Raw genomic sequence first — 24,696 nt, 5'->3', positions numbered from 1 at the left:
GAGAAATTCCCGGTAAGTAGGCCCTCCTTTCCTCCAGTGACAACCGTCCCGCATCGGGCTGCCTCCCCACAGTGAGCCCAGCCTGGACACCTGCCAGTGACACCCAGGAACTAATCCGTCCCCAGCACCACCGGGCACCAGGGAGTAGCCTTCACTGCAGCCCACGCTGGGATTGGGGCAGGGTGGCCCTCAGAGCTGCGTCCCCCTCTGTGCGCCCCTGCCTGCACCCAGTAGGGGGCACCTGGGCATTTCAGATCAGAAACCCGTGGCTGGTTTTGCCCCTAAGGAGGGAAGCAGGGCGGGTGCCTGATGTTCACTGGTGAGAGTGGTCCAGACAGCAGATTCAAATCCCTCCAAATGTATCTACATATGTAACTTTGTTTTGCTAAAATACTAAGAGAGGTTTAGGAGAGTGGAGAATGTATGATATGATTCCAGAATTTACATGAAAGAGCAAGTGGGTTTTCCATGGAGGAAAGTCAACCCGTGCCCGCTCAGACATCTCTGAATTTCTAATCCACAGAACCTGTGCGCCTATGAAATTTTTCTGCTTTATGTCCCTAGGTCTGCGATGGTTCAATACACAGAGCAGATAACTGGAATGTCCCGCATTCACAAAGGACACTGGCCTGCTTTCACAGCCTTCTTCTAGATCCTTCTATCCCTTGGGTGACTTCAGTGTCCCCACAAATAAACTTAGAGCAATCTTCTCTCCACCTCCCCACACTCAGTGATGTCTGTGTGGAGGCCCCCTCAGCTGCCCTCTGTCAGTTTACCAAAGGGCCGGGTTTCCTTGAAATTGTAGACTCCCTGGGAGGGTTTGGGATAAGGGACAAATGGAGGCCTCATCTTACTGCCCCTTCAAACTCCTGCCTGAGGATGCCCACAGGGAGAGCACCGGGCAGAGCTGCAGTTCACAAGGTCACCAGGGCAACCTATTGTCCATCATAATGGACCTACGTCAGCAGGGCGGGGTGAAGGTGCATAAGTAGCGGGGCCATCACCCCACAGCCCACCACTTGCTACTTGGACCCACAGGGCAGGTATCAGGTGGCTGCTGGCAGGTGCAAGGTATACTGATCAGAGCGTGAGTAGCGCTGAGGTCGGGAGTGCCGAGGACCCTGAGCCCGCGAGGAAGCAGAGGAGGTGTTGGCCTGAGGTGGCCTGCAGTTTACGGGGCCCGCCTGGGCCCCCAGGGACTGGGCGGAGGCAAGAACAGCGGCCCCAGGATGCGGGGCCCCGTGCTGGTGGTCTTCCTGCTGCTGCTGCCGCCATCTCCGCTCCCGACCACCAGGAGCACCCTCCGCCACCCCACCCAGGACCAAGGTCACGACCCCAGCTCCAGGCTCCAGGAGAGCCCAGCAGATGGGGAATCCTGCTGGAGCACTTACGACGTGTACTTCGTCCTAGACTCGTGAGTGGCCCACCTGCTCTAGTCGCTGCCATAGAACAGTGCTGTCCCTGGGGTCAGTAGGGGGCCCCAGGCTCTGAGAGAGGGAAGCAGGGACTGTCCGGTCACATTCAAGGAACAGACTCTCTGCGGACTCCCTGGGGCAGAAAGAATGCCCCAGGCATTTGTTCCCTGGGACTTTCCTCTTGAAAAGGATTGAAGGCCACCATGTGGTTTCTAGAGGACTCAGTCCCTCCAACCACATGGCCCAGATCTGTGGCCTGCATGCCCCTTAATCAGCGGGCGGGGAAATTGCTGTGCTGGGATTGGGGTTCCTGGGGTTCCTGCGTCTCTGTGTCTCCTGCTGCTTTGGGGTTCCATGTGTGCGTGATCTTTCTGTCCCTCTCTGTATAAAAGGTGGTGGTCACTTCAGTCTCCACTCTTCTTCAGGGTGAAAGACTCTGTGTGTAAGTGTAGATCTGGTGGAGAAGGTGACTTCAGGCTCTCTCTACTCCACCATTTACCCAGAATCCTGTTTCACTGGCTCTTGTTACCATTTTTGGCTTGAAGACTATTTTATCTGATATAACTATGGCTGATTTCTTCTGATTTCCACTTGCATGGAATTTCTTCTTCTATCACTTCACTTTTAACCGACATATATCTTTAGAGCTGAATGAGTCTTTTGTAAGCAGCAAATATTTGGGTTTTATTATGTACTCAGCCACCCGGTGCCACACACATTTAGAGTGATGCTTGGTGTGTAAGGCCTGGCTGTATCATCTTATTGTTTGCTTCTGCTTGTCTTGTATGTCCATTCTTTCTTTTTCCCTCGGTTTCTGCCTACCTTTGTTGTTTTCCGTGGAAGTATACTGTTTCCAGTTTAAACCTCTGTTTGGTCAGTGTTTCTTTGTGGAAACTAAGGCTTAGAGCTTCCCAGTCTGTCTTTTTCACACTTCATGCCACTAGTTTGTCTGTAATTTCATTTTTAAATTTATCAAGGAAATGCTTGAACATAAATTTAAGATAGAACACATTACAAATGCACACAACACACACACACACACATACACGCACACACACGCACACACACACACGCACGCACGCACACACACACACACACGCACGCACACACACACACACACGCACGCGCACACACACACACACACGCACACACACACACACACGCACGCACACACACACACACACACGGAGGAGCCTGCTAAGGGCCAGTGGAAGGCAGGGAAGGCAGCAACCGTGCTCACATGATACATGCACCTCCGTCTCTGACTCACGTCTTCTTCTTTTTCAGATCACAAGGTGTACACAACTGGATGTTCACACAGAGCTTTGTGCGGGATTTGGTGAACAGATTTAAAAAGTACGGCTTTTCAGCTCTGTGTTGCAGGGCGATTTCCTCTCTGAGTACTTTGCTGTTTAGATGCAGTGGACCCGGGCCTGCCTCAGGTCGCAAAGCTCAGGTCACTGTTCCGAACAGGAGAGAAGGACAGATCACACTTGTTTCCTAAAATCTCTGCAGCCCTGCTTGGCTCCTTCCTGGGGGTCTGTCCTTGTTTTCAGGGGCACATCTTCCCTGGAGGCCCTCACAGATTAGGAAATATGAATGGCTGAGGAGGGAGCATAATTTCTTTGAGGCGAGGGGGAGGGAGGTGGGGAAGATCGTCCAGGGAGGAGGAGAAGGGAAAGGACCAAGAATCTGTCAGGAGGGGAGAGGGGCGGCCAGCGAGGGAGGCCCTCGTGAAGAGCAGGTAGCTGCCTGTCTCCTGTGCACGCAGCAGCCCTGTGCGCGTGTGTGTGAGTGAGAGAGAGAGAGAGGCAGAGAGGGAAACAGACTTCCGGGCTTTGGGTCCGCAGGGCGCTCTGCCGCACTCTGACAGGAGGGCTGCGCGCCTGCCGGGCCTCATGATCCTTCACTAAAGTGATGAGAACTTGTGGAGTCCAGGAAATGGGCTCCACACTAAGAGACAGAACGGAGAGCAGGGAACTTGGGGGGCGCCCCCTGCCTGTTGCACACCAGCATCACTTTCACCCTGTGTGTATAGTTGCTCACAAGTCCATGTTTCCTCCCAAGCCCTGAACAGCGCATGTCATTCATTACATACTCGACGCAAGGCCACGTCAATATGCAGCTGACCTCGGACAGGTAAGTGTTTCATTGATCCCCTAGAGCAGACCCAGCGATCAGGCCACAGGGAGGGCCAGGGAGCAGAGGGGGTCCCTGAGCCGCACCGAGGAGCACACGGGTGTGCAGGCACGGTGTCCTGGGCCCTCCCCTCTCTGCCCACCCCCACCTACAGCCCTGGCCCCCCGGGCCCCACTGCAGCCTGTGCACTGGCCCTGGCCGGACCCTGTGCTGGTAGGCAGACTCCTCCCCTCCGAGTCCAGCCCTCCATGCTCAACCCTTTCCCTAGAGCAGGCCGACTGCGAAGATTCCCAGATCAGGTGGAGCAGATGTGGGGGCCTCTAGGGACACAGCCTGGCACCTGCGGTTGTGTGTCACTTTCTGCCCCGGGCCACTGGGGAAGAGGGGACAGTCAGAACCAGGGACGAAGGGATGGTATCACCCAAGTGTGGGTGCTGCAGTGGAGGGGAGCGTGTTCCCCCCGAGTCTGGTGAGGGGAGCCCAGGAGTGGGTCCTGAACACCAGGCTGGGGCAGGGTGCTGGAGGAAGGCCCCGTGGGCCTGCATCCCAGGAGGGTCTAGGCGGGAGGCGGGAGGGGATGGAGCTTCTGAGTAGCAGGGAGGTTCAGATTCTCATGGAGGAAAATGGTTGGGAGTGGGAGGAGCAGCAGAAGGCCCGAGGACCCTGCACTGGAGGGGCCCAGGGCCCGTGGACAGGAGGGGCCACGGTGACCTTCCCAACCTAGCCTTAAGGGTGGGAGAAGAGTGCGCCCTCACCAGGGCCCCCGGGGGGCGGGCGTGCTGCCAGTCACACTGTGATGGAATCACACTTGGCATCTCCCCATACTCACCGGGGGCAGTCAGGGTGTATCCCGGGGTGAGGTCCCCAGTTCTGCACGGCTTAGACAGAGCTGAGCGCAGAGAGCCCAGGCCACACCTATGGGGCTAGACAGACGCATGCCCTCCCCACCCCACTCACCGGATACGGGACTGGGACGGTGGGAACCAGGCCAGCCAATGCCAAAGGCACGGGGCAGAGGGCCGGGCCAGGGCTGCTTGACGTGGCCCTCACCCGTCCCGGAAGGGCTGCTCGTGCAGACGGACAAGGACAGCCTGGGGCCGCTTGTAAGAGGCAACCCCTCATTCCATCTCCCACCTGCTCTGATTTTTTTCTTTTCAGAAATAAAATAAACACTGGTCTTGTCGATCTGTTGAATGTCATACCTTCAGGAGCCATAAATATGCAGCACGGATTGAAAAGGGTACGGAATCTGGATTTCTGGGATGTGCCTCTGCTTTATGAGGTTGGCAGAGGGTCATCACTGGGTCGTCTCACTGTCCCCCCCCAACATCTTCCTTCCTTTTGCTGCAGGCGAATGAGCAGATGGAAAGAACACGTGCTGCAGGTAAGGGAGCTGCTTCCTCCTTCCTGGCGGTGGAGTCCCGGGAAAGAGCCAGGCCTGGGCCTTCCTGAGGCCGGGGCGGCCCTGCCCAGGCCGCGTCCTGGCGCTGACGCCGGGACCAGCTGCTTGCCCTCTCTGAGCGGCAGCCTCCCGCTCTGAGGGGTGGGGCTGAAAGCCACCCCGTGATGTTCCGCAGCACAGCCAGGGGTCCCGCGGACGACGCCATGGTTCCTAGGAAGTGGGGGGCGCTGGCCCTGGAGCCGGGCTGCATGAAGGAGAAAGGGGGAGACCCAGAGGGTCCTGGAGCGGCGGGGCCTCAGGGTGAGGAGGGAGCCCGCGCTTCCCCCTGCTGAGCAGGCGCTCCGCCCTGACTCCTTCTCCCTCCAGCTCCCGCCCTTGGGCTGAGGCTCCTGCTCTGGGTCTCCCGCAGTGTGAGCGACTGTGCCTGTCCCAGAAGCATCCTCACCTTGGCTGTAGGGTCTAGGGAAGCTGTGTGGCCCCGGGAGAGGCACTGAGCCTGGGAGGGGGTCTACTGCTCACCTGCCTCTTACTCGAGCCCTGAGCCTGGGTGTGCAGGTGCCCGCGGGAGAGCTGTGGGTGAGGCCCAGAGCTGGAACGGGCCTGCGTGGCCGGGCGGGAGTCGTGCACAGTAGGGGTGCCCCCTCCTGCTTTTGCTCCTCTGGAAGGCTGGTGCTTGTCCTGTGAAATTGCTGGCGTTGCCTTTCAGGGCTAAGGTTGTGCCATCTGGGAGAAGTGACAGTTCTGTAGGAGGAACCCTAAGCTGGGCTCAGTCTCCTCATCTGCAAAGTGGGTCCTGGGCTGGAGGCCCTCCTTGTTGCATGATAAGCTGCAAAGCCTTCCAGGCATGTGGTGGCAGGTGCTCAGGTCGGGGTGGCCTCTCCCCAGGAGGGTGAGGCATGGGGAGCAGTGCTCGGGTCCTGGAAGCCGGTGGCCGTTGCTCTCATTGACCCAGTCACGCCCTGCCTCTCCCGCAGGAGAGAGGGTCCCCAGCCTCATCATCGCGCTGACAGGTGGACCACTCCTACCAGAATCCTTTGCGGAGACAAAAGTTGAAGTGAGTTAAGCCCATTGTTACCAGCCTTTGGGTCCACATATTTGGACCAAATTTATTATACCCAACACTTCCTCTTTCTCAGGCTGAAAAATCCAGGCAGTTGGGGGCAACTCTGTATTTCGTGGGTGTGCAAGATTCCCAGAAATACCAGGTAATTCTGAGCAGCGAAAGAGGGGTCCCTTGGGAGCCTCGCAGGGGAAAGCTTCAAAGACGGCGCTCTCAGGGTCGCCCAGACGATGGGCCTCCACCCCCCAGGAGGTCCCTGGGGAGTAGGAGGGGGGGCTGTCCGCTTAGGCTGGGCCCAGGGAGTTGAAAGATGTGCAAGGTGGCCGTTCAGAATGAGTAGCAAGTGTTGTGTAAGACCTGCACAGCAGAGGTGAGGGTGGAAGGGTTTTCCCTCCCCTGAGGGTGGGCTGCTGGAGGTGCCAGGGTGTAGCCCTCCGTGTCTGTGTCCTGGGATGGGGACCTCTGGGTCATCACCCCTGGCTGTGGGCCCAGGCTGTCTCCTCTCCCTTTCAGCTCCTGGAAATTGCTGGCACAGTGGGTCATGTGCTTGCAGTGGACACCGGATACAGCGGACTGGAAGACATCATTGACCCCGTGAGTGAGGGGGATGGAGGGGGCTGCACGCCGTGCCCCCGCCGTCCACACCCGTGACCCTGCCACTCCTCTCTCTCTCTACTGCAGCTCATAGCCAGGTCTTGTGTAGAGATTACGTCTGTGGACTTCTCCTCTCTCTGCACTAGAGGTGATAACTGGGGTCGCTGTTGTAAACGCAGGAGTGTGTGTGTGTGTGTTTTGTGAATGTGCCATGTGTGTGGTGGGAGTGTTGTATGTGGTTCCAGTCTGTGTGGTGTGTATGAGCGCACCGTGTGCATGTGTGTGTGTGTGTGCGTGTGTGGCACATGTGGTATGAATGTGTATAATCTCAGGGTTGCCTGGTCCCTGCCTGCGCCCATTAGGGGGCACGTCGGGATTTCAGAGCAGAAACCCCTGGCTGGGTTTGCACCTATGGAGGGAACTAGGCTGGGGGCCTTTAATGGATGGACTTCATGGGTCATGGGAAGTGGGGAGAGGCACCTAAGGCTGCACCCAGCCCAGGCTCCCGGGAGTACGCCGTCAATGACCGAAAGGAGAAGATTTGGCCAGGGGGTTGCCCAGATGTGGGTTCAGCTACAGCTGCACGCCCCAAGGGTTCATGGGAATTCTGTTGTGGGGGCGGCCTGCCATAGCTGTGATCTGAGGAAAACACCGCCACGCTTCCCCACACAGATGTCTGGATATTACTCTTGCAGGGAAAAAGACCGTCAAGGTTATTGGAAAAGGTTTTCAGGGCGTCCGCAACGATGACGTTGTCTGTCAGTTTCGCACTGGGAAGGAAATCATCCGTAAGCAGCCCCTCCTGTCCCCCGGTGACAGCTGTCCCCCAGCAAACCAGGGCCCATGCTGGCCATTCACTGTGCACACCCCAAAAACCAGCAGCATGGACAGTGGAAGGGGTCACTGGCTGGGTGCTTGGGCACCTGCCGCTCGTGCCCAGGACTGAATCGATCCCCAGCACCATCATACCCCCGGGAGCAGCCTGTCCTGTAGCCCTGGCGGGGTGTGGGGTGGGGTGCGCCCTAAGAGATGCACGCCCTCCCTTTCCTGGGCTCTCCCTTCCCTTGGGAGGCAAGGACTCGAGTCCATGAGTCTATGGGAGGGAAGTCGACGCAGCCCCAGGGCTCTGAGTCTCTGCCAGGTCTGCCAGGATGGTGTGTTCACTTGAGATTGAAAGATGATGCCATAAAAAACCCTAAAGGCTCCATTCCAAAACTACTGGAACTAATATCTGAATTCAGCCAATTCTCAGGATACAGAATTAGTACACAGAAATCTGTTGCATTCCTATACCCTAATGATGAACTAGCAGAAAGAGAAATCAGGAAAACAATTCCATTCACAAATGCATCAAAAAGAATAAACTACCTAGAAATGAACCTAACCAAGAAAGTGAAGGACACTCTTAAGAGAAATTAGAGAGGACACTAATAAATGGGAGTTCATCCCATGCATGTAATACTGGTTTGAAAACTCCTTTCCAGTCACTCATGCCTGTCCAGGCCCCTCTGCGTGCTGGGCTGCCGTCCCATCCTCCTCCTCTCCGGACTGGGCACATCCAACGGGAAAGTCAGTTTGCACCGCTTTGGGTATTTTTGCCCATTTAATCCTAGCCTTTCCCCACCCAGACACCAATCCTTTCCCCTGACCATACTTAGCATTGAGTTTTCATTCTGAGCTCCAACGAAGGGTAAGAATGTTCAGAAGGTCGCAGCTGAAATGACAGTCGGGTCAGCAGCACGGCACTTGGTGTGAGGCAGGTGCTCCCAGGCAGGCAGAGAACGGAAGCCGACATCCGCCAAGGGGCGAGCTCTGCTTGCCAAGGGCCACAGGAGGGGCGTCGGGGATGTGGGGACATGTCCATTGACATTATTTGCGTGTCACTTTCTTCCAGGAATGAAGGCTTTATCGGTGGAAGACACCTCCGTTACCTGCCCAGGACTGAAGATGAATAATCGGGGCCGGTAAGCGTAAAGCTCAGGGAATGTGGTCAGTTATGGGCACTATGGCGGGACCAGCGTGCGTGATGCGTCCTCTGGAGGAGCTGCTCACACCAGTTCTGGGAGGGCTCAGGGCTTCCTCTGCACCCACCTGTGCGGGTGGTCCCCTGAGGGGCTGTGATCCCCTGTCACCCAGGCTCTCTCAAGGAGGGCAGGATGCAGGAGGTGCCGGGCCCCAGGGACGGTACCTGTGGCCCAGGCACCTTTCAGGGCCAAGCCAGCATGCTCTGTCATGGAAAAGAGTTTGGGAGGTGACACCAAACAGCCCGCCTGGCCACTTGGCCCGTGGCCACGAGGGCATCTGGGCCCTGCAGGGCTCCTCACAGCCTGCTCAGCCTTCATTGCACAGGGGGCCTCATCTGTCCTGGGGTGGGCCCTCCTGCCCCATGCTGCCCCCTACTCAGGGTCCTGAATACCCGCTGATCAGAGCTGTTACAACGAGGACCACGGTCGGGTGCAGGTTGAGCCAAGCGCACGCACGGTGCCGTCTGGGCTGCGGGTCACCGTCTGCCCTTTCTGTGCTCTAGGGCCGTCCTCATCGATATCAGCCTGGATAATGGCCTCACCTTCATCAAGAAGGATTTAGAGATCAGCAGGACGACCTGTGCGACGTCCAGGGTGAGACTACTGCCGCCCCCTGGGACTGTACTCTGTGCATCCCCGGACAGGGAGACACACTGGGAAGCCAAAGGCAGGAACAGTGTCCAGGGCAGGCCCAGCAAGTCGCTTGGGCAGCTGGGCACCTGGGCAGCACCTCACAGCCACGGCAGCCCCTGAACCTTTCCCTGGGGAGCGGTGCCCCCGCTCAGGCTTCAGAAGTGCCCTCGGGGTACCCCTGTGAAGGTGTCTGCGGCCGTGCAGCTCCTCTGCCCTGTTGCAAGCCCAGGGTCCCTGAAGGCACATGGCACCCTGCACTTGGAGCTCCAAGCAGACTCCGGGACAGTGCTGAGAGCGGCCCCTTGACTCCCACCTTGCCGCCTCCCTGGCCTGGGTCTCCTGGTGGGGAGTTCAGAGCTCCCTCTGGGTCTGGCTTAGGTGGGGGGTGGAGGCTGGAGGCTGTGTGCAGGGAGCTAGAGTCCAGGCCCTCAAAACTGGGGTCTCAGACCCAGGAGCCCTGGAGGCTGGGACCCCCTCCGGCCCTGCATAGTGGAGGTGAATTCCACTGCACTGGTGCTCGGGCCCCGCTGCGGGTACAGCCCCTGCTCCCACGCCTGGCTTCCGACAGCACTGACACTCCTGGGCATGTCTGTTTATACTTATCCCTGGATGTCTGCTCCCGGCAGCAGACGGAACTGACCCACTTGCCCATTGGGGTCCCACCTGGTGACAAGCGCCCTTCAACAGGCACATTGGGAGAAGAACTCAGGAGCCAACCGGTGTCTACTCCCAGCACAGTGGCTTCCCCCCCGCCCTGGCCTGGCCTCCCCTCTCCTCGGCCCTGCCTCCTGGGCACGAGTCCACGTCGCCCTGTCCCTCTCCCCCTAACCTGAAGCATCGCACTTGGGTGACCGGTTCAGGCCTTGCAGCCCCTGACTGCACAGATACAGTGGGCTTCTCCGTGACTATGAAGAAGAACAGGACAGGAGCCCCCATTCCTTACGGGCCTGCCCTGTACCAGGATGGGGTTTGAACCCTAAACCTCACAGGTGTCCCCTCACTCGCTCCTCCGGATGTGGAAGTGCAGCTCAGAGGGGCTGAGCAGCTCTGGGTAGGGGCCAGGGAGGGCCAGGCTATGGGGAGATAGACCCAGGGTGCTGCCCTGATGCTGCAGACCCCCTTCATCCCGGCCCCAGGAGCCCCCCTGCACCCCATGTGTGCCTTCACTGGTGGGCACCTCCCCAGGCCCCTGTGCTGTCAGCCCGGGCATGCAGTGGGCACTGCCTGTGGCCCAGCACGGAGGATGCCGGACACCCTGGCAGGGTTCTGGGTCAGAGCCTCTGAGCAGGGTCTGTGGCCCAGGGTGCTTCAGGGCCCTCAGGGCCCAGCCCCTGGCTCCTAGTCCTGCTGTGGCCTCTCAGAGTGGGGTAATCTGAGTGTAAGGGGGAAAGGTGGATTTGGAGGTGTGGGGTGGGATGCCAAGTGATGGGCACCACAGGAAGCTGCCCAGGTGCACGAGGACTTAACACGTGTGCTTTCCTCAGGAGGGGACCCCACCTGCCTTACTGGGTGCCACACCACCGCCTGCCCAACAAAGAGCCCTTCCAGATGGTGGGCCGGAAGACAAAGAGGATACTCAGCCAGATGGAGGGCCTCCCAGAGGGGTGTTCCTCAGTTTACACTCTCTCTACTGGGCTGTGCCCCTCCTGACGCTGCCCTTTTTCCTGGTGCTGTGCTGCTGCTGTATCTGGCGATGGCGCAGTAAAAGTGTGAGTGACCCCTGACTACACAGCCCTGTGGCCCAGGCACTCCCCAGCCGTCCCCCAAAGTATGGGGACTCCTGGCTGCCCCGGGATTCCACCTGTGGGAAGGTTCCCGTCAGTTCTGAGGTCATCACCTGCGCACATGGGGGCTCAGAGCCACCCTCCCATTCCTGGGCACACAGCCTGGCCTCTGAGGGGCTTTGTGCCTCAGGCTTGGCCCAGAGAGGGGACCTGTGAGCGGCCCTACCCCTGAGGAGAAGTGACCCCAGGCCCGACTCAGGCTTCTGAAGGACCCACAGGGACAAAGGCCAGGGAGGGGCCTCTGCTGTGGATTGGAGGAAAGCACACACCCTGCCTGGGCAGCGATGGCCCCAAAGGGAAGGCCAGGTGTCCCCCGATTGCTCTCCTCTGGGGCAGCTGTGCCTTTAAAAACACACATGGCCTCTGCCCATCTCTGGAGCCCTGTCCTTCCTTCCCAGTCACTACTCAGGGCCCAGTCGTCAGGGCTGGGCGCCAGGCTGGGCAGGGGACAGAAGTGAAGTGCCCCCATTCCTGCCATGGCAGCTCCAGGACTGGTGTCTCGATGGGCCTTGGTCCCTGGGGTACTGGGGGAAAATGTCACCTTCATGGCATGTGGCCATTGTGCTGTCTAACCAGGGCAACAGCAGAGGGCAGAGGCGGGCCCCGGGTAGGGCAGGCGCAGAGGCCCGGCTAGCTGGGCTCCCAAGGGCATGCCCGGGAGCACTGTGGGAGGAAGGACCCCGGGGGTGTGTGGGCGCAGCCCCAGCAAGACGCCGGAAGGCCTGAGGTCTGCACACTGGGGGCCTGAGGACAGGAAGCCAGGGTGCCGGGTGGACTTCCCTGAGGGCCGGGCACAGGGGCGGTTCAGGGTGTGCGGAGGAAGGGGGGAGGAGCAGGAAGGGAAGGGGAGGATCTCTTGTCTTCATAAGACGTATAGGGTGCTGATGAAAACCCCCCGTTAGACGCCTGCAGCAGCACCAGGCATCCTAGGCTGAATGTCTCCCCGGGGACCCACGGGGAAGGGTGGGCTCAGCGCAGGCAGGTGGAGCCAGCCGGCCACAGACCCACACACAGCGAGCCCTCAGGTGGACACCCAAGGTCCTGCTCTGTCCCTCTGCTGCAGAGCAGGCCCCCTCCTGTGTACAAGGCTGAGCCAGAGCCTTCCAACCTGTGTTTATCACTCCATCTTTCTATTTCCCAGAAGCCACCACCAGCACCACACAAGGTAGGTCGTGTTTGCTTTGGTTGTGATGGTGTCAGAGCCTGCGGGCACACTGGCCTTCACAGTGAGCCCCCCCGCAGCCTAGGGCAGTCTCCCCCACCCCCAGCCCTCATGACCTGGGCAGGGAGAGCTGGCAGAAGAGGGTGACAGGGCCATGGTGGGCCCCCTATAAGATGTGGGGCTCCCAGTGTCACACAGAGGACACCCTTCTCGTGCTCCCTTCAGAGCCTGACCGAGGGCCTCTGTCACTGAATGAGCAACTCAGGGGCCTGTTTCAGCAACTGCTGTGATTCCCTCTGAGACAAGGGGCTTTTGTTCAAACGCCTGTGTGTAGGAGGGTCTTCCATAGGACGCAGGTGGGTTATGGTAAAGGGGCTCGGTTTCAGACCTGGTCCCCTCCTCTGAGTCCCAGAGTCCCAGGGCCAGGCTTCTCTAAGGAGGGCTGCCCCGGGAACGAAGGCGAGGTGATAGAATTTCTTGCCCTTTTGGGGAGCAGCCTTATTTGCAAACTAAGAGTTTGCCGGGTTTGCACTAGGGCGGCTCTCTCCTAAGGGACACGGTGCTGCCCCTTGGTCCTTGAGTTCTCCCAGCAAACACTGGCGGAGTGGCCAGGAAGTGACAGGTGCAGGGCAACAGCCACAGTGTCCCTACCCCAGGAGCTGCCCGCCAAGAAGCAGACACTGTTTTCTCCTTCTAGAGCCCAGCCGCACTGGCCCAGAAGTGCCCCTCGGTCATTGTATCGTGCTGTAGGAATCCTGATAAAGAGAAGATGAAGGTACCAGAGGTGAGAAGGGCCCTAGACAGGTGCTGATGCCCCAGGCTGGGCCGAGGGCGGCCAGGGACAGGCGACTCCTGCCCCACAGACACGGGCCCAGAAGGCCTGGCTTCTGTGGTGGTGAGGTTATGGGTGCTGGGCTTTGATCACCCGGCATCACAGTAAGGACATCATCTGGGCCCTAGAGGCCTGGGACAGAGAAAAGGCGTGAGGGCCCATATTCCCCACCCCCAGCTGGTCCCCGTCCCCGGGTCTCCCCTTATCACAGGCCCAGGCTTCTGGATGTGGGTGGCTGCCCGACAGGTGCCCCCGTCCGCGGTGCTGGCAGAGCTTGTCGTCCGCTCCAGCCAAGCTCGGGCTTCCTCGGCCCTTGGGTGGATTGGTGAGAACACACGGGATGGCACAGCTCGCCCAGGTCAGGAAAAACCATGGAAGTTCCGTGCCAAGTTCTTCCTGCCATGAACACTCCCCAAAAAGCAGAGTGTCACCTGCTGCTCCTGCAGACGTCCCCTCAGCAGAGTGAGGACTGCAGGGTCCCGGGAACCCACTGAGGAAGGGAGACGGGCGCCTGGAGGAGGGGCCTGAAGTACCCCCCACCCCAGAACCTGGGCCCCACGCAGTGAGGAGAACCCCGTCCTGCAAGGCCCGGAGATGACAGGGGTGGATGGGCTCCCGGTTGCAGGTGTTGAGAAAGAAAGAGCCCTGCGGTGTCTGTCAGGCTCTGCCACTGTCTCCCTGATTCTACATTAGTTTTGACAGATCCATTAAGTCCTCCTAAGTGTCAAGGGGCAGCTGAGAGCCGTCCTGCTCTCCCTGCAGGCAGTGTGGGGCCCCGGGGAGCCCAAAACACACCTGCCAGAGATAGAAGCCCCTTGCTGGGGTTCATTCTGCCACAGTGCCTGCCCCATGCAGGGCAGGGTCACAGGCTTTGCGTGCACGCAGGCCAGGCTGCTGACAAGGGCGGGGCGTGGTGGTGAGGAGTCTAGCAAGCCAGCTGGGCCGCGGGGCTGGAGGCCCGGGCAGAGGGGAAGCACAGCTGAAGGTGGCAGCTGCCAGGAGCTGCTTCTCGGGGAGGGTGGTTGTGTGAGGCCTGGAGTAGGATAGGGCAGAGCCAGGTGCCCAGGGGAGAGGAGACGCTCGAGGAGGCCTGAGCAGGGAGGCCAAGGGCCCGGCCAGGCAGTAGGCACACAGGAAGGTGAGTGTGGACTTCCGGCCAGAGACAGAGGCGCCCAGGACAGGATATGGGCAGACTGCGCTCTGAGGCTGCATGTGGGACAGACAGGTTCTCGGAAGCCTGATGTTAGCATGTTACACGGTGCCGCTAGGCAGACCTGGGTGTGTATCCGTGGAACTCGGGCCATTAGAACAAGGGTGGGCTTGAGAAGACAAGGAACCTGGCCACCCCAGGAGTGAGGGAAACCACAGCCTTCAGCCCCCAATTCCAGTGGCTTGTCAGTGACATTTTCTCTCTCTCCTCTTCTCCCCAGAGGTGTGATTCTGCCGTCCCCCTAATGATGCCCCATTGTGAGTCGTTGTCCTGCGGCACGTGGATCTACCATCCACCCAGCGTCCATTGCTCCCACTTCAGCAAAATCTGCTCATGGTGCCAACGTGCGCAACCCATTCGCTACCAGCGGAATGATGCCATTCATACCTGCTGCAACCTGGAGGCTCTGGAAAGCAGCTGTGAAAGTCTCAGCCCATAACGCGATTTCTACGGCACCCAAATCCCCGTATTGTTTTTTTAATATTTTGGTGTGATTAATATACACTTACATGAGCAACACTGTGGTTACTAGATTGTCCCCATTATCGAGTCCCCCCCACATACCCCATTACAGTCACTGTCCATCAGCATAGTAAGATGCTCTGGAACCACTGCTTGTCTTCTCTGTGATGTGCTGCCCTCCCCGTGCCCCCCCACATTAGTGTGCTAATCATAATGCCCATTTCTCCCCTTATCCCTCCCTTCCCACCCATCCCCCACAGACCCTTTCCCTTTGGTAACTGTTAGTCCATTCATGGGTTCTGTGAACCTGCTGCTGTTTGGTTCCTTCAGTTTTTGCTTTGTTCTTAGACTCCAAAGATGAGTGAAATCATTTGATACTTGTCTTTCTCCACCTGGCTTATTTCACTGAGCATAATACCCTCCAGCTCCATCCATGTTGCTGCAAATGGTAGGATTTGTTACCTGCCACTTGAGGAGTATCAGACCCTTAGTTATCATCCCAGGTTGCTGTGGGGCTTGATGTAAGTCCCTTTTATGTATTTTATTTTTTATTTTTATTAAGGTATTATTGATAGACACTCTTATAACGGTTTCACATGAAAAACTGTGGTTACTACATTCACCCATATTATCGAGCCCCCCCATACCCCACTGCAGTCACTGTCCATCAGTGGAGTAAGATGCCACAGAGTCACTATTTGCTTCTCTGTGCTACACTGTCTTCCCTGTGATCCCCCCCACACCATGTGTGTCAATCATAATACCCCTCAATCCCCTTCTCCCTCCGAACCCACCCGCACTCCCCCACCCCTCCCCTTTGGTGACCGCTAGTCCCTTGGAGTCTGTGAATCTGCTGCTGTTTTGTTCCTTCAGTTTTGCTTTGCTGTTACACTCCGCAAATGAGGGAAATCATTTGGCACTTGTCTTTATCCAGCTGGCTTATTTCACTGAGCACAATACCCTCCAGCTCCATCCATGTTGTTGCAAATGGTAGGATCTGTTTGTTTCTTATGGCTGAATAATATTCCATTGTGCATATGCACCACATAGAAGAAACTTCATTTAAAATAAACTTCGGAGGACTTTCTATACCAGAGATTGAGCGGACAGGCTCTGTGGTTCTGCGTATTGTTCAGGGGCAGTGGAAGAAGTAGTTCCCGCGGGCGGATCGCGAGGGGCCAGTGGGGGTCAGGCTGAAGCTGTTACCTGAGTATAATCCGCAAGGCCACAGAGAATGTCTTGCTTCAGAAGTAGCAAAATGACAGATTGTAGAAAGTGATATGAAGGCAATGAACAGTTTGAGAGGGAGTGTAAGTCCCGGGAGAGGAAATCCTGGGGAACAATACCTCACAAACTGCAGTCCAGGGCCGGCTCTCCCCGCAGCTCTGGCAGAAGCAAGCAGGCCAGCGCCTCCCCTTAAACTCTCAGGTTCAGACACGTCCTTGGTTGCCCAGGCAATTACCCGTTGACATGGAGATGCACTTCTCTCCACTCCTGAGGTTATGCAAATGCACTAAAGCCGGCGAGATACTCTGGAAATGCTACAATTTTACCCTCAGGGAGTTAGAGAGATAGTGTTTCTAGTAACAATCAGTTACTAGAAAGAGTGGCGTGGAAAGGCCTCCCTAAGGTGACTTGAAGTGGGAGAATGAACAACCCCAGCATTCCAGGGAGCAGCTAGTTGGAAGTCTCAAGGCAGGAAAGACCTTGGCATATTCTAGGACAATGGCTTTCTTTCTTTTTTAACCACAGTATACGGGATTCAGAAAAACACATTTTACCCTGCATTACACACGCATCTAAAACAAAGGTGTCGTGAAATTCTTCATAAATTGCTGAGATGCACTCTGGTATTTTCGTCAACATCAGATTCATTGAGATATAATTTACACACAGTGAACTGCATTTTTTTGAGGTGCACAGTTTTCTGTTTTTGACAAGTGTATACAATAGGATACATCGCCACGATCAAGTCAGAGAACATTCCATTTCCCTCAATACTCCTCTGCTCCTTTGCAGTGAACTCCCTCCCCAGTGTGAAATTACTGGTCAATAGTGATCTGATTTCTGCCCCTACAGATTTTTAAAATAGTTTTCCTTGATGTGTTTGTCTAGAGGCTTATTGATTTTAATGATCTTTTCAAAGAATGCAATTTGGCTTGATTTTTCTTTATTGTTCTTCTCAATTTAATTGATTCCTGCTCTTTTTTTATTCCCTTCCTTACTCATTTTGGATTTAATTAGCTTTTCTTTTTCTGGTTTCTTAAGGCAGAAGATTAGCTTTCTGATTTGAACCTTCTCTTATTTCTGGTTTAATGTTTAAGTTTCTGTTCAAGCACCACTTTGGCTGCATCCCGTAAATTGTGGAATGTTGTGATTTCATTTTAGTTCAATTCAAAACATTTTCCAATTTCCATTGTGACTTCCTCTTTGATCCATGGGTTACTTAGAAGTGTGTTGTTTAATTTGCAAATATTTGTGAGTTTTTTCAGGTATCATTCTGTTATTGATTTCCAATTTAATTCAGCTGTGGTCAGGGAACATGCCTTCCATGCTTTCAATTATTTTAAATTTGTTAAGGGCTGTGTTATAACCCAGAATATGATCTATCTTGATGAACTCCCGTATACTTTCGAACAGAAAGCTGCTCTTCCATTGTTGAGTGAGATGTTCTCTAGAAGTCAGGTGAAATGCACTGATAGTGTGTTCAGGTGTTTCTGTCTTTGCTGATTTCCTGTCTACTTGCGTTACCCATTCCTGAGACAGGAGTATGAAAGTATCTGACTGTAATCGTGGATGTATCTCTTTTGGCTTTTAGTTCTGTAAGTTGTGTTATATGTATTTTGAGGCTGTGTTCAGCATGAACACTTGGGGCCGTCATGTCTTATTCAAGAATTGATTCCTTTGTTGCTGTGCCCTCTCATCCCGGGTAACACTCCTTATTGTGAAGTCTAGTTTGCTGATGTGAATGGAGTCCCTCTGCTTTCCTTTGATGAGTGTTTGCATAGTAAATCTTTTCGCATTTGCATCCTTTTCTTTTTAACTTAAATATGGCTTTATATTTGTATTTATTGAGAGCATATTTGGGTCTTGCTTTTATTTTTGTATTTTGTAAGTTCAAAAATAAAACAGTTAACCCACAGAATGAGAGAAAATATTCCCAATACATATAGGCAACAAAAGACCAATAAGGAAATAATGAAGAATTTCTACTAATCAACAGAAGACAGAAAACACAACAAAAAATGAGCAAAAAACTTGGAGAGACACTTCATGAAGGATGACATTCAAGTGGCCAATACATCGATGAAAAAGTACTCAGTTTCATTAGTCATCGGAGAGATGTTTACTAAAACCACAATGCAATACCACCACATGTCCCCAGAATGACTGATATGAAAAACATCACCAGCAGCAAGAGTTGGCCAGGATGTGGAGCAACTGGAACTCTTTTACACCGTTGGTGGGAATGCAAATTGGTGAATCACTTTGGAAGATTGTCTGGCAATGTCCAAACTGAGCATACATGAATCCCATGGCCAAGCAATTCCATTCTGAGGTATATATATCCCACAGAAATACATACAAAATGTTTATAGCTGCACCAGTAGAAGCACCGCACTTGCTCCAGACCGGAAACCGTACGGACGCCATTAACAGGAGAACAGGTGAATCGTGGCGTATTCTCACTACGGGGTATCACGGAATGAAACCGGGTGGACCATGACTCTGCAACCGCACACACACCATGGGTGAGTCTCACTGACATGACACTGAATGGAGGAAGTCAGACACGAAGGATGACAGACTGTGTGGCTCTTATTTGTATAAAATACAAAATAGTGGATGTTAATCTATGATGTCAGAGTCAGGAGGGTCCCACCCTTGGGGACAGTGATTGGATGGGGGTCCATGGGGCTGTCTGATAAGAATATACTGTAACTGTCCCCTGATCTGAGTGGTAGTTGCAAAGTTGTGCTCACACTGTGAAAAAAATCAAGTAGTATATTTATGATATGTGCACTTTGGGTATGTATGTTCTACGTCAATCAAAAATGTTAAGGAAGAAGCAAAAACAAAAAAATCCCATTATTTTTTGAGACTTTCACAAAAAACAACAGGTCGCTGATCCCTAGTTTCACCTCCATTCCTGTTTAGAGGTCCCGGTCTTTATTTTACTTGAGCTGTTTGTTTTGTTACTAATTTCATAGTTTTATTTATTGTTATCAAAGCTATTCATGCACACGGTGTAAAGGTCCAAACAGTTCTCTGGGGCTTGTTGTAGAAACCCCCTCCCCCAACCTCATCGGCTCTTGTCTCATCCCATCCGTCCAATACAGCTGTTACGACTGCACAGGCGTGACTCGCTGCATAACCTCTCCGTTCCCCTTGATCTAATAAATGTCCTTTTGTGTACTGTTTGCATGTGCTTACCGTTCATTACTCTATAACCCCCAAATATTCCCCAGTTTGCTCACACACACTCAGTAGCCTGCCACGTACTCTGAATGACATCCCTTCTCTCAGTCCTCACCTGCTCCAGTGGGACCGGCTCCCCTCCAGCCCTGCTGAACAGCTGTGGGCTTCGGCACGCCCCTCACGGCCTTCCTGGGAGACCGCTCCCTCCTCTCCTGTGTTGGATCTCCTGTTTCATACGTACCAAGTCATCTTTATTTCCTTGTCCTGGTGGAGCAGGAAACCTCTTCTAAAAGTTTCCTGAGAAAAGGGGTATGGGAAGCAAAGCTTCGAGGTCTTGCATGTCTGAAAATGTATGTATGCCGTTCTCACACGTAAGTCATTGCTTAGTTGGTTACAGAGTCCTATATTGGAAAAATATTCCCTCAGAAATTTGAAGTCATTGCTTCACTGTGTTCTTTCCTCCAGCGGATGACATTCTAGCTCTTGATCTTGGCATAAAACCTGTTTTTCCTCTTAGTTCGGGTTCCCCAAGAGACCCTGAGACATGTGTGCACATGGAGTCACTCAGTGGAGACACGCGGAGGGGAGCAGGGAAGGGATCAGGGGGGAGAAGGCGGTCACCATGCTGACTGTGACTGAGGGACTGAGCATGTCTAAGGCTTAGCTCCGCATAGAGATTTTGGGGAAATGGTGCAAAACACACACATCAGAGTTCATGTGTGCGAGGGCAAGGAAACTGTGTGTGTGCACGTGACATCCTCACAGTCAGCGGCTGACAGCTGCTCCCAGGGAGGAGGGTAGTAATTCCCCAGCACTTCTGGCCTGCTATGAACCCCACAGAGCAGCCTTCCCTGGCTTTGGAGAGACTATCAGGCAAAAGAGAGCCAGATACTGGCAGTTAGACGTCAGCAGCAGTTCACTGAAGCGGGGCTGCCCAGGCCGTTAGCGGGGGGCGGGCAGTGATGTCTGCTGTGGCGACCTGGCTGGGCTGTTACTTGGGAACTCCCATCTGTATTCTTTTGTTTTTTCCTTTTGTCCATATTTTTCTGGACAATCTCTTGTCTGGAGGGTTCCAGCCTGGCTGCCTGAGTTCTGAGCTCTCTGGTTCAAGGATTACCAGAAGATTAACCAGGGTTCCAGGGGAGGACCGGCTGGGAGTCTTGACATTCAGTGGGAGACTAAACTTTCACTTAATCTTCCTATTTCAGGATGACACCCTTGACTTCTGGGGTCCCCCTGACCAGAGACTCTATAATTGGTGCTTTTCATGGTATAAATTCTCAGACCTGTGCTGGTTCAGGCAGGGAAGTCACACACTTGCTCTCAGAGGAGAGGTATCGGGTTAAGTATACTTTCAACCAAACCTTCTGTTTTTAGCCCCATACTCACCTCCATAGGTGACTAGTGTCACTAATTCCTTTTGCAGCTTCTGTGATGTAAATCTGATTGCTTCTCTGCTTTCCCCAATCGGCTAGTCACAATTTACTTTTCACATTTCCGAGTCCCAAACATGTTGCTGCTGCTGCCACCGCCTCTAGTGTCTCCGCTCCGCCCCGTGTGGTGTCAGTGCGTGCCCTCATGAGGCGCCCTTACCTATACGTAGGGAATGGATGGTGAGGTCAGCAGGCCCAGGGGGCAGGGTTTGGACTCCACCTCTTTCGTGTTTTAGCTGTGGAGCTTTGGATGAGGTATCCAACCTCTTTCGGTCTGTGCTCCTTCATCATTAAAAAATGAGAATGCTGCTACCTGCCTCGGAGGATTGCTCTGAGGATAAAATGAGGACACATACAGGAAAGTACAAAACATATTGTTGAGCATAGAGTTGCGACTCAAAAATATCATGGCTTCATTTTCCTGCATTTGGAGGTTGGGGAACCAGGGTGATGACTCAAGGAAGACATCGAGGTAGACAGCAGGCTGGACGGCTCAGGGGCAGTTTGGTTGGGCCACACCTCCACTGTCCTCTCTTTCATCCCTATTGCCATTGCCTTAGATCCTGCAGATACAAGATTTTAAAAACATGAACTTACGATCCTATATTCTGGTAACCCCTGTCCCTATGCCAGTCACAAAAAAAGGGGGTTCTGGGTTTATTATCTCTAGAAATGAATGACTGTAGAACACCAATTATAAATGAGTCAAATTTTTTTCTTTGGGATGTTAAAAGCCAAAGACTCGAGGCATGAAAAAAAAAAAAAACAGCTTTGGAAGAATAATTCAGGAGTTGATTTTTCTCAACACTATCACATATATACATAAACACTGATACCTGCATGCCCAGACACACACACACACTGACTCACATGTGCATGTACACGTTCAAAGAATGAGATAAAAATTCACTAGACTTTGGAGTAGGTAAGTCGGGTGGAAGCTGGGAGCTGGAACAGGTAATGTATGGAGAAACTACTGATGTCCTTTGATCTCTGCCCTCAGAAACGAAGTGACTTCCCCCTTTTTTGGTTGTGGCATCAAGCTGCTTGTGAGGAGGTTAGGATTGTTTCAGCAGGAATATAAAGAGAAGAAAAGGGCTAATTATGAGTTTATTATGAATCTATTGAAATTCAGAAGGATTTTCTAGCAATGCAATAGGCTTGAAATCTGGACTCTAAGGGAAGAATAATATTCGCTTAGCTCCCGTTTAACATAATCAAGAACCATTTGTAGATTCAACATTCTACTAAAGAAGGAGGTAATTCAATTTCTTATCTAATGTCCGGGAGACATTTGAGTGTCCCCTGTGGACGTGTGGTACTGTGAAGGGTGGAGGACGGGGGTCCACTGCAGGAGAAAGCTGACGGAGAAGACATCACTGTGACGTGCTGTGGCCCAAGAGGAAGCAGCAGGAGAAGGAGCAGCAGCAGGAAGGCCGCCAGGGGCCGTGGGGTAAGAGCTGTAGAGCCGTCAGCCCCAGAAATGGAGGAGCAGAGGTTTGACGAACAGGTGGGGGTGCAGGCCCTGCTGGTGGTGGAGGCATCAGCCCCTCCTCGGTTGCGACCCCACCTGGTTGAAAGCTGGTGGAGAGCCAGAAGAACTCTGTCGGTCCCTCCCTGCTTCTGACCCGCAGGTAAGGGAGGAGACGCAATGAGATGTCGAAGATCGGAAAGGACCAGCCAGGGGACTTGGGGTGTAACAGCACAAGAGTGGTGCTGAGAGGGCACCCTTCGTATTTATTGAGCAAATACATGTTAACAACAATAGAATTCTGTCGGGGGGGCTTAATACACAGCCATTAACTAACTCTAAACTTAATTCTCGGCAGTCTCCGGTCTCCTGGAGTGCGATGTCTTACATGGTATTGAAACAATAGCAAGGGCAATCACGTCACAGGAACTGTTCTGGTCTTGATCTGTTCTTGATCATGCATCAGGAATTACAGGAAAAATAATCAAGTCATATGTGATTGTACATTTGATTTCTAGACTTGATTTATATATTAATCCCACAGGACTTGGCAACCGCAGGCTCCTCCAGGAGGGGGGCATCCCCCTCCTCTGGCTGTGGGGCGCTCCAGGCTCTGCTTCTATCCTCAGGCTCAAGCACGAAAGGAAATAAGGTCTGATTCTCGAAGGAGGAATTTAAAGGGCCCCATGAAGGCCACGAGGACCCAGATGTGAGTTGGTTTGAAAAGGCAGGAGCAGACGGAAAGAAATTGAATGAGTAGAACTGTGGCAATTGAGACCGGAGCAGTGGTTCCGGCTGCTGAGGATGAAGCAGAGGGCAGAGATAAAGCAACAAGATCGGCCTGTGTGTCTGCAAGACTTTTTACTGGAGAGGCTGGAGAAGGTGGGTATTGTAAGGCCCACCCACGGTCCTTTTGTGTAACTCCTTTGAGTAGAACTGGTTTGAATACAGCTAGGATGACTACTTGGTGGCAATGGGTCTCCTCAGGTTTGAGGGTTATTATAATTTGTTGTAATTTTTGTTATTTGTATATTGGCATAGCCTCTGTTGTTATGGAATTTGGTTACAATGCTCCAGCTTTCTCTCACAGGGACCATTGCAGAGGATTGAGGGCACATAGATTGAGAGGAGAGAATCCTGGAGGGGTGGAGTGTGGATAAAATGAAAGTTCCTTTGGCCAGGATTCTCACCTGGCTCTGGTCGGCTAGCTCACTACGCATGTGTGGGCAATACATTGCTATTGACTCTATATAAAGAGCTCTGCCCAGTGGTCTGTGCGATACAGTGGTACAGCTGCAAGGCTGCAGGAGGGCAGATCAGAGTCTGGAGTGGTGGCAGCGCCAAGGACAGAGGCCCAGAGGATGGCTGTGCGGGACGACTGTGCAGGCAGAGAGGCCCAGAGGCAGAGACTGGCTTGCTGTCTACAGACTCACTCTGAGTGAACGGGATTTTAGTGAAATTTGACCTGCCACCATGGAAATAAAGTTGGGTATAACCCTTTCACCCCAAGAACGTTTTACTGTCATTTTCTTTGGTCACATTGAATCCACAGTGAACATGCCTGGGGCTGAAACCACTGGCAAGACACCTCAGTTAGGCTAGAATTGGCCACCCTACCTGGTTCCCTGCCCTGGGGCTTTTGGTGGGCATCTCGGTGGCAAGGAAGGTCAGGGCCTCTGCACCCTTCCCCAGCTGGGGGACCTGCAAGTCCTGCCCCCTGGGGCAATCCAGCAAGTCCCCCGCAGCACTGAACCACGTCCTCAAAGCTGCTCTGTTAACTCCCTTCACTTGCCACCTAGCTTTCTGAGCTGCCCTCACCCTTCCCCTCCTGCATTCCCCAAGTCCTGAGGTGGACTCAACCCGGCCATGTGTGTCTGAGGGGTGAGCAGGGCTGCAGCCAGGGCGAAGGGTGGTGGTTAAGACAGGGACTGGATGAAGGTGAGACCCAGATACTGTGCCGCAGTTACAGAGCTGCAGCTGGAGGGCTCGCTGCAGAAGGAGTTCAGAGGACAGCCTCCAGGCTCCAGATGGGGAATCAGAATTGGGCGCAGGATCAGCAACTCTGCCTCAGTTTTCCGGTCTCTAAACCGAAGATGATCAGAACCTAAGGGGCTTGAGATCACCACACCCTCTGGAAAGAGTTGGGCACGTGGCCACAGCTCGGAGCTATTAACACGTGGTCCTCCTAGGAGAAGGAAGGTCACACACCCTCAAATCCCACCCCTACTAGGGCCATGCCTGGCCCCACCCTGAGGCCCCGCTCCTGGCAAATACCTCGCCCCTCCCCGCCTGGACGCGTCCAGCTCGCTGGGCCCTGAGACAGTACACCCCTCCCGGCCTCTACGCCCCAGGGAGGTGGCGGTGGGCCCGCCCTGCCTCCGGAGGAGGGCTTCCTGCGCAGTTTGAGAGAAACACCCACACCCAGGAAACCCCCCAGCGGGGCCGAGACCGCCGAGAATGGGAGGACGCTGGAAGTGAGATAAATAGAATGACACCTGGAGAGGCCAGTCCAAACCCACATACCAAAGCCTTGTGACTCGGACCACTGGCTCTGTAAGGCTCCAGCACGTCCTGTTTTGAACTGTCCCATGGGGTGCTTCCCGGGCCCCACCCAGTGCGAGGGCCGCCGTGGGGAGCTCCGCCGCAGGAGGGCGGT

At 54.3% G+C, this 24,696-nt stretch overlaps 1 protein-coding gene across 1 annotated transcript; it reads left to right on the top strand.

The window, feature by feature from the left end:
• Positions 1-1,229: 1,229 nt before the first annotated feature.
• On the top strand, positions 1,230-15,815 carry LOC140844702 (anthrax toxin receptor-like). The gene is made up of 15 exons (XM_073217740.1): positions 1,230-1,414; positions 2,703-2,771; positions 3,483-3,554; positions 4,713-4,794; positions 4,905-4,938; positions 5,931-6,010; positions 6,093-6,161; positions 6,530-6,610; positions 6,698-6,758; positions 7,306-7,398; positions 8,505-8,574; positions 9,138-9,228; positions 10,752-10,976; positions 12,911-12,997; positions 14,476-15,815. The coding sequence occupies exons 1-15, from the start codon at positions 1,230-1,232 to the stop codon at positions 14,692-14,694; spliced, it is 1,518 nt and encodes a 505-aa protein (XP_073073841.1). The 3' UTR covers positions 14,695-15,815.
• Positions 15,816-24,696: the final 8,881 nt, after the last annotated feature.

This window comes from Manis javanica, chromosome 11 (genome assembly GCF_040802235.1).
Source record: "Manis javanica isolate MJ-LG chromosome 11, MJ_LKY, whole genome shotgun sequence".
Taxonomy (NCBI): domain Eukaryota; kingdom Metazoa; phylum Chordata; class Mammalia; order Pholidota; family Manidae; genus Manis; species Manis javanica.
Note: the sequence above shows the minus strand (reverse complement) of the source record. Positions and strands in the feature narration are given on the sequence as shown.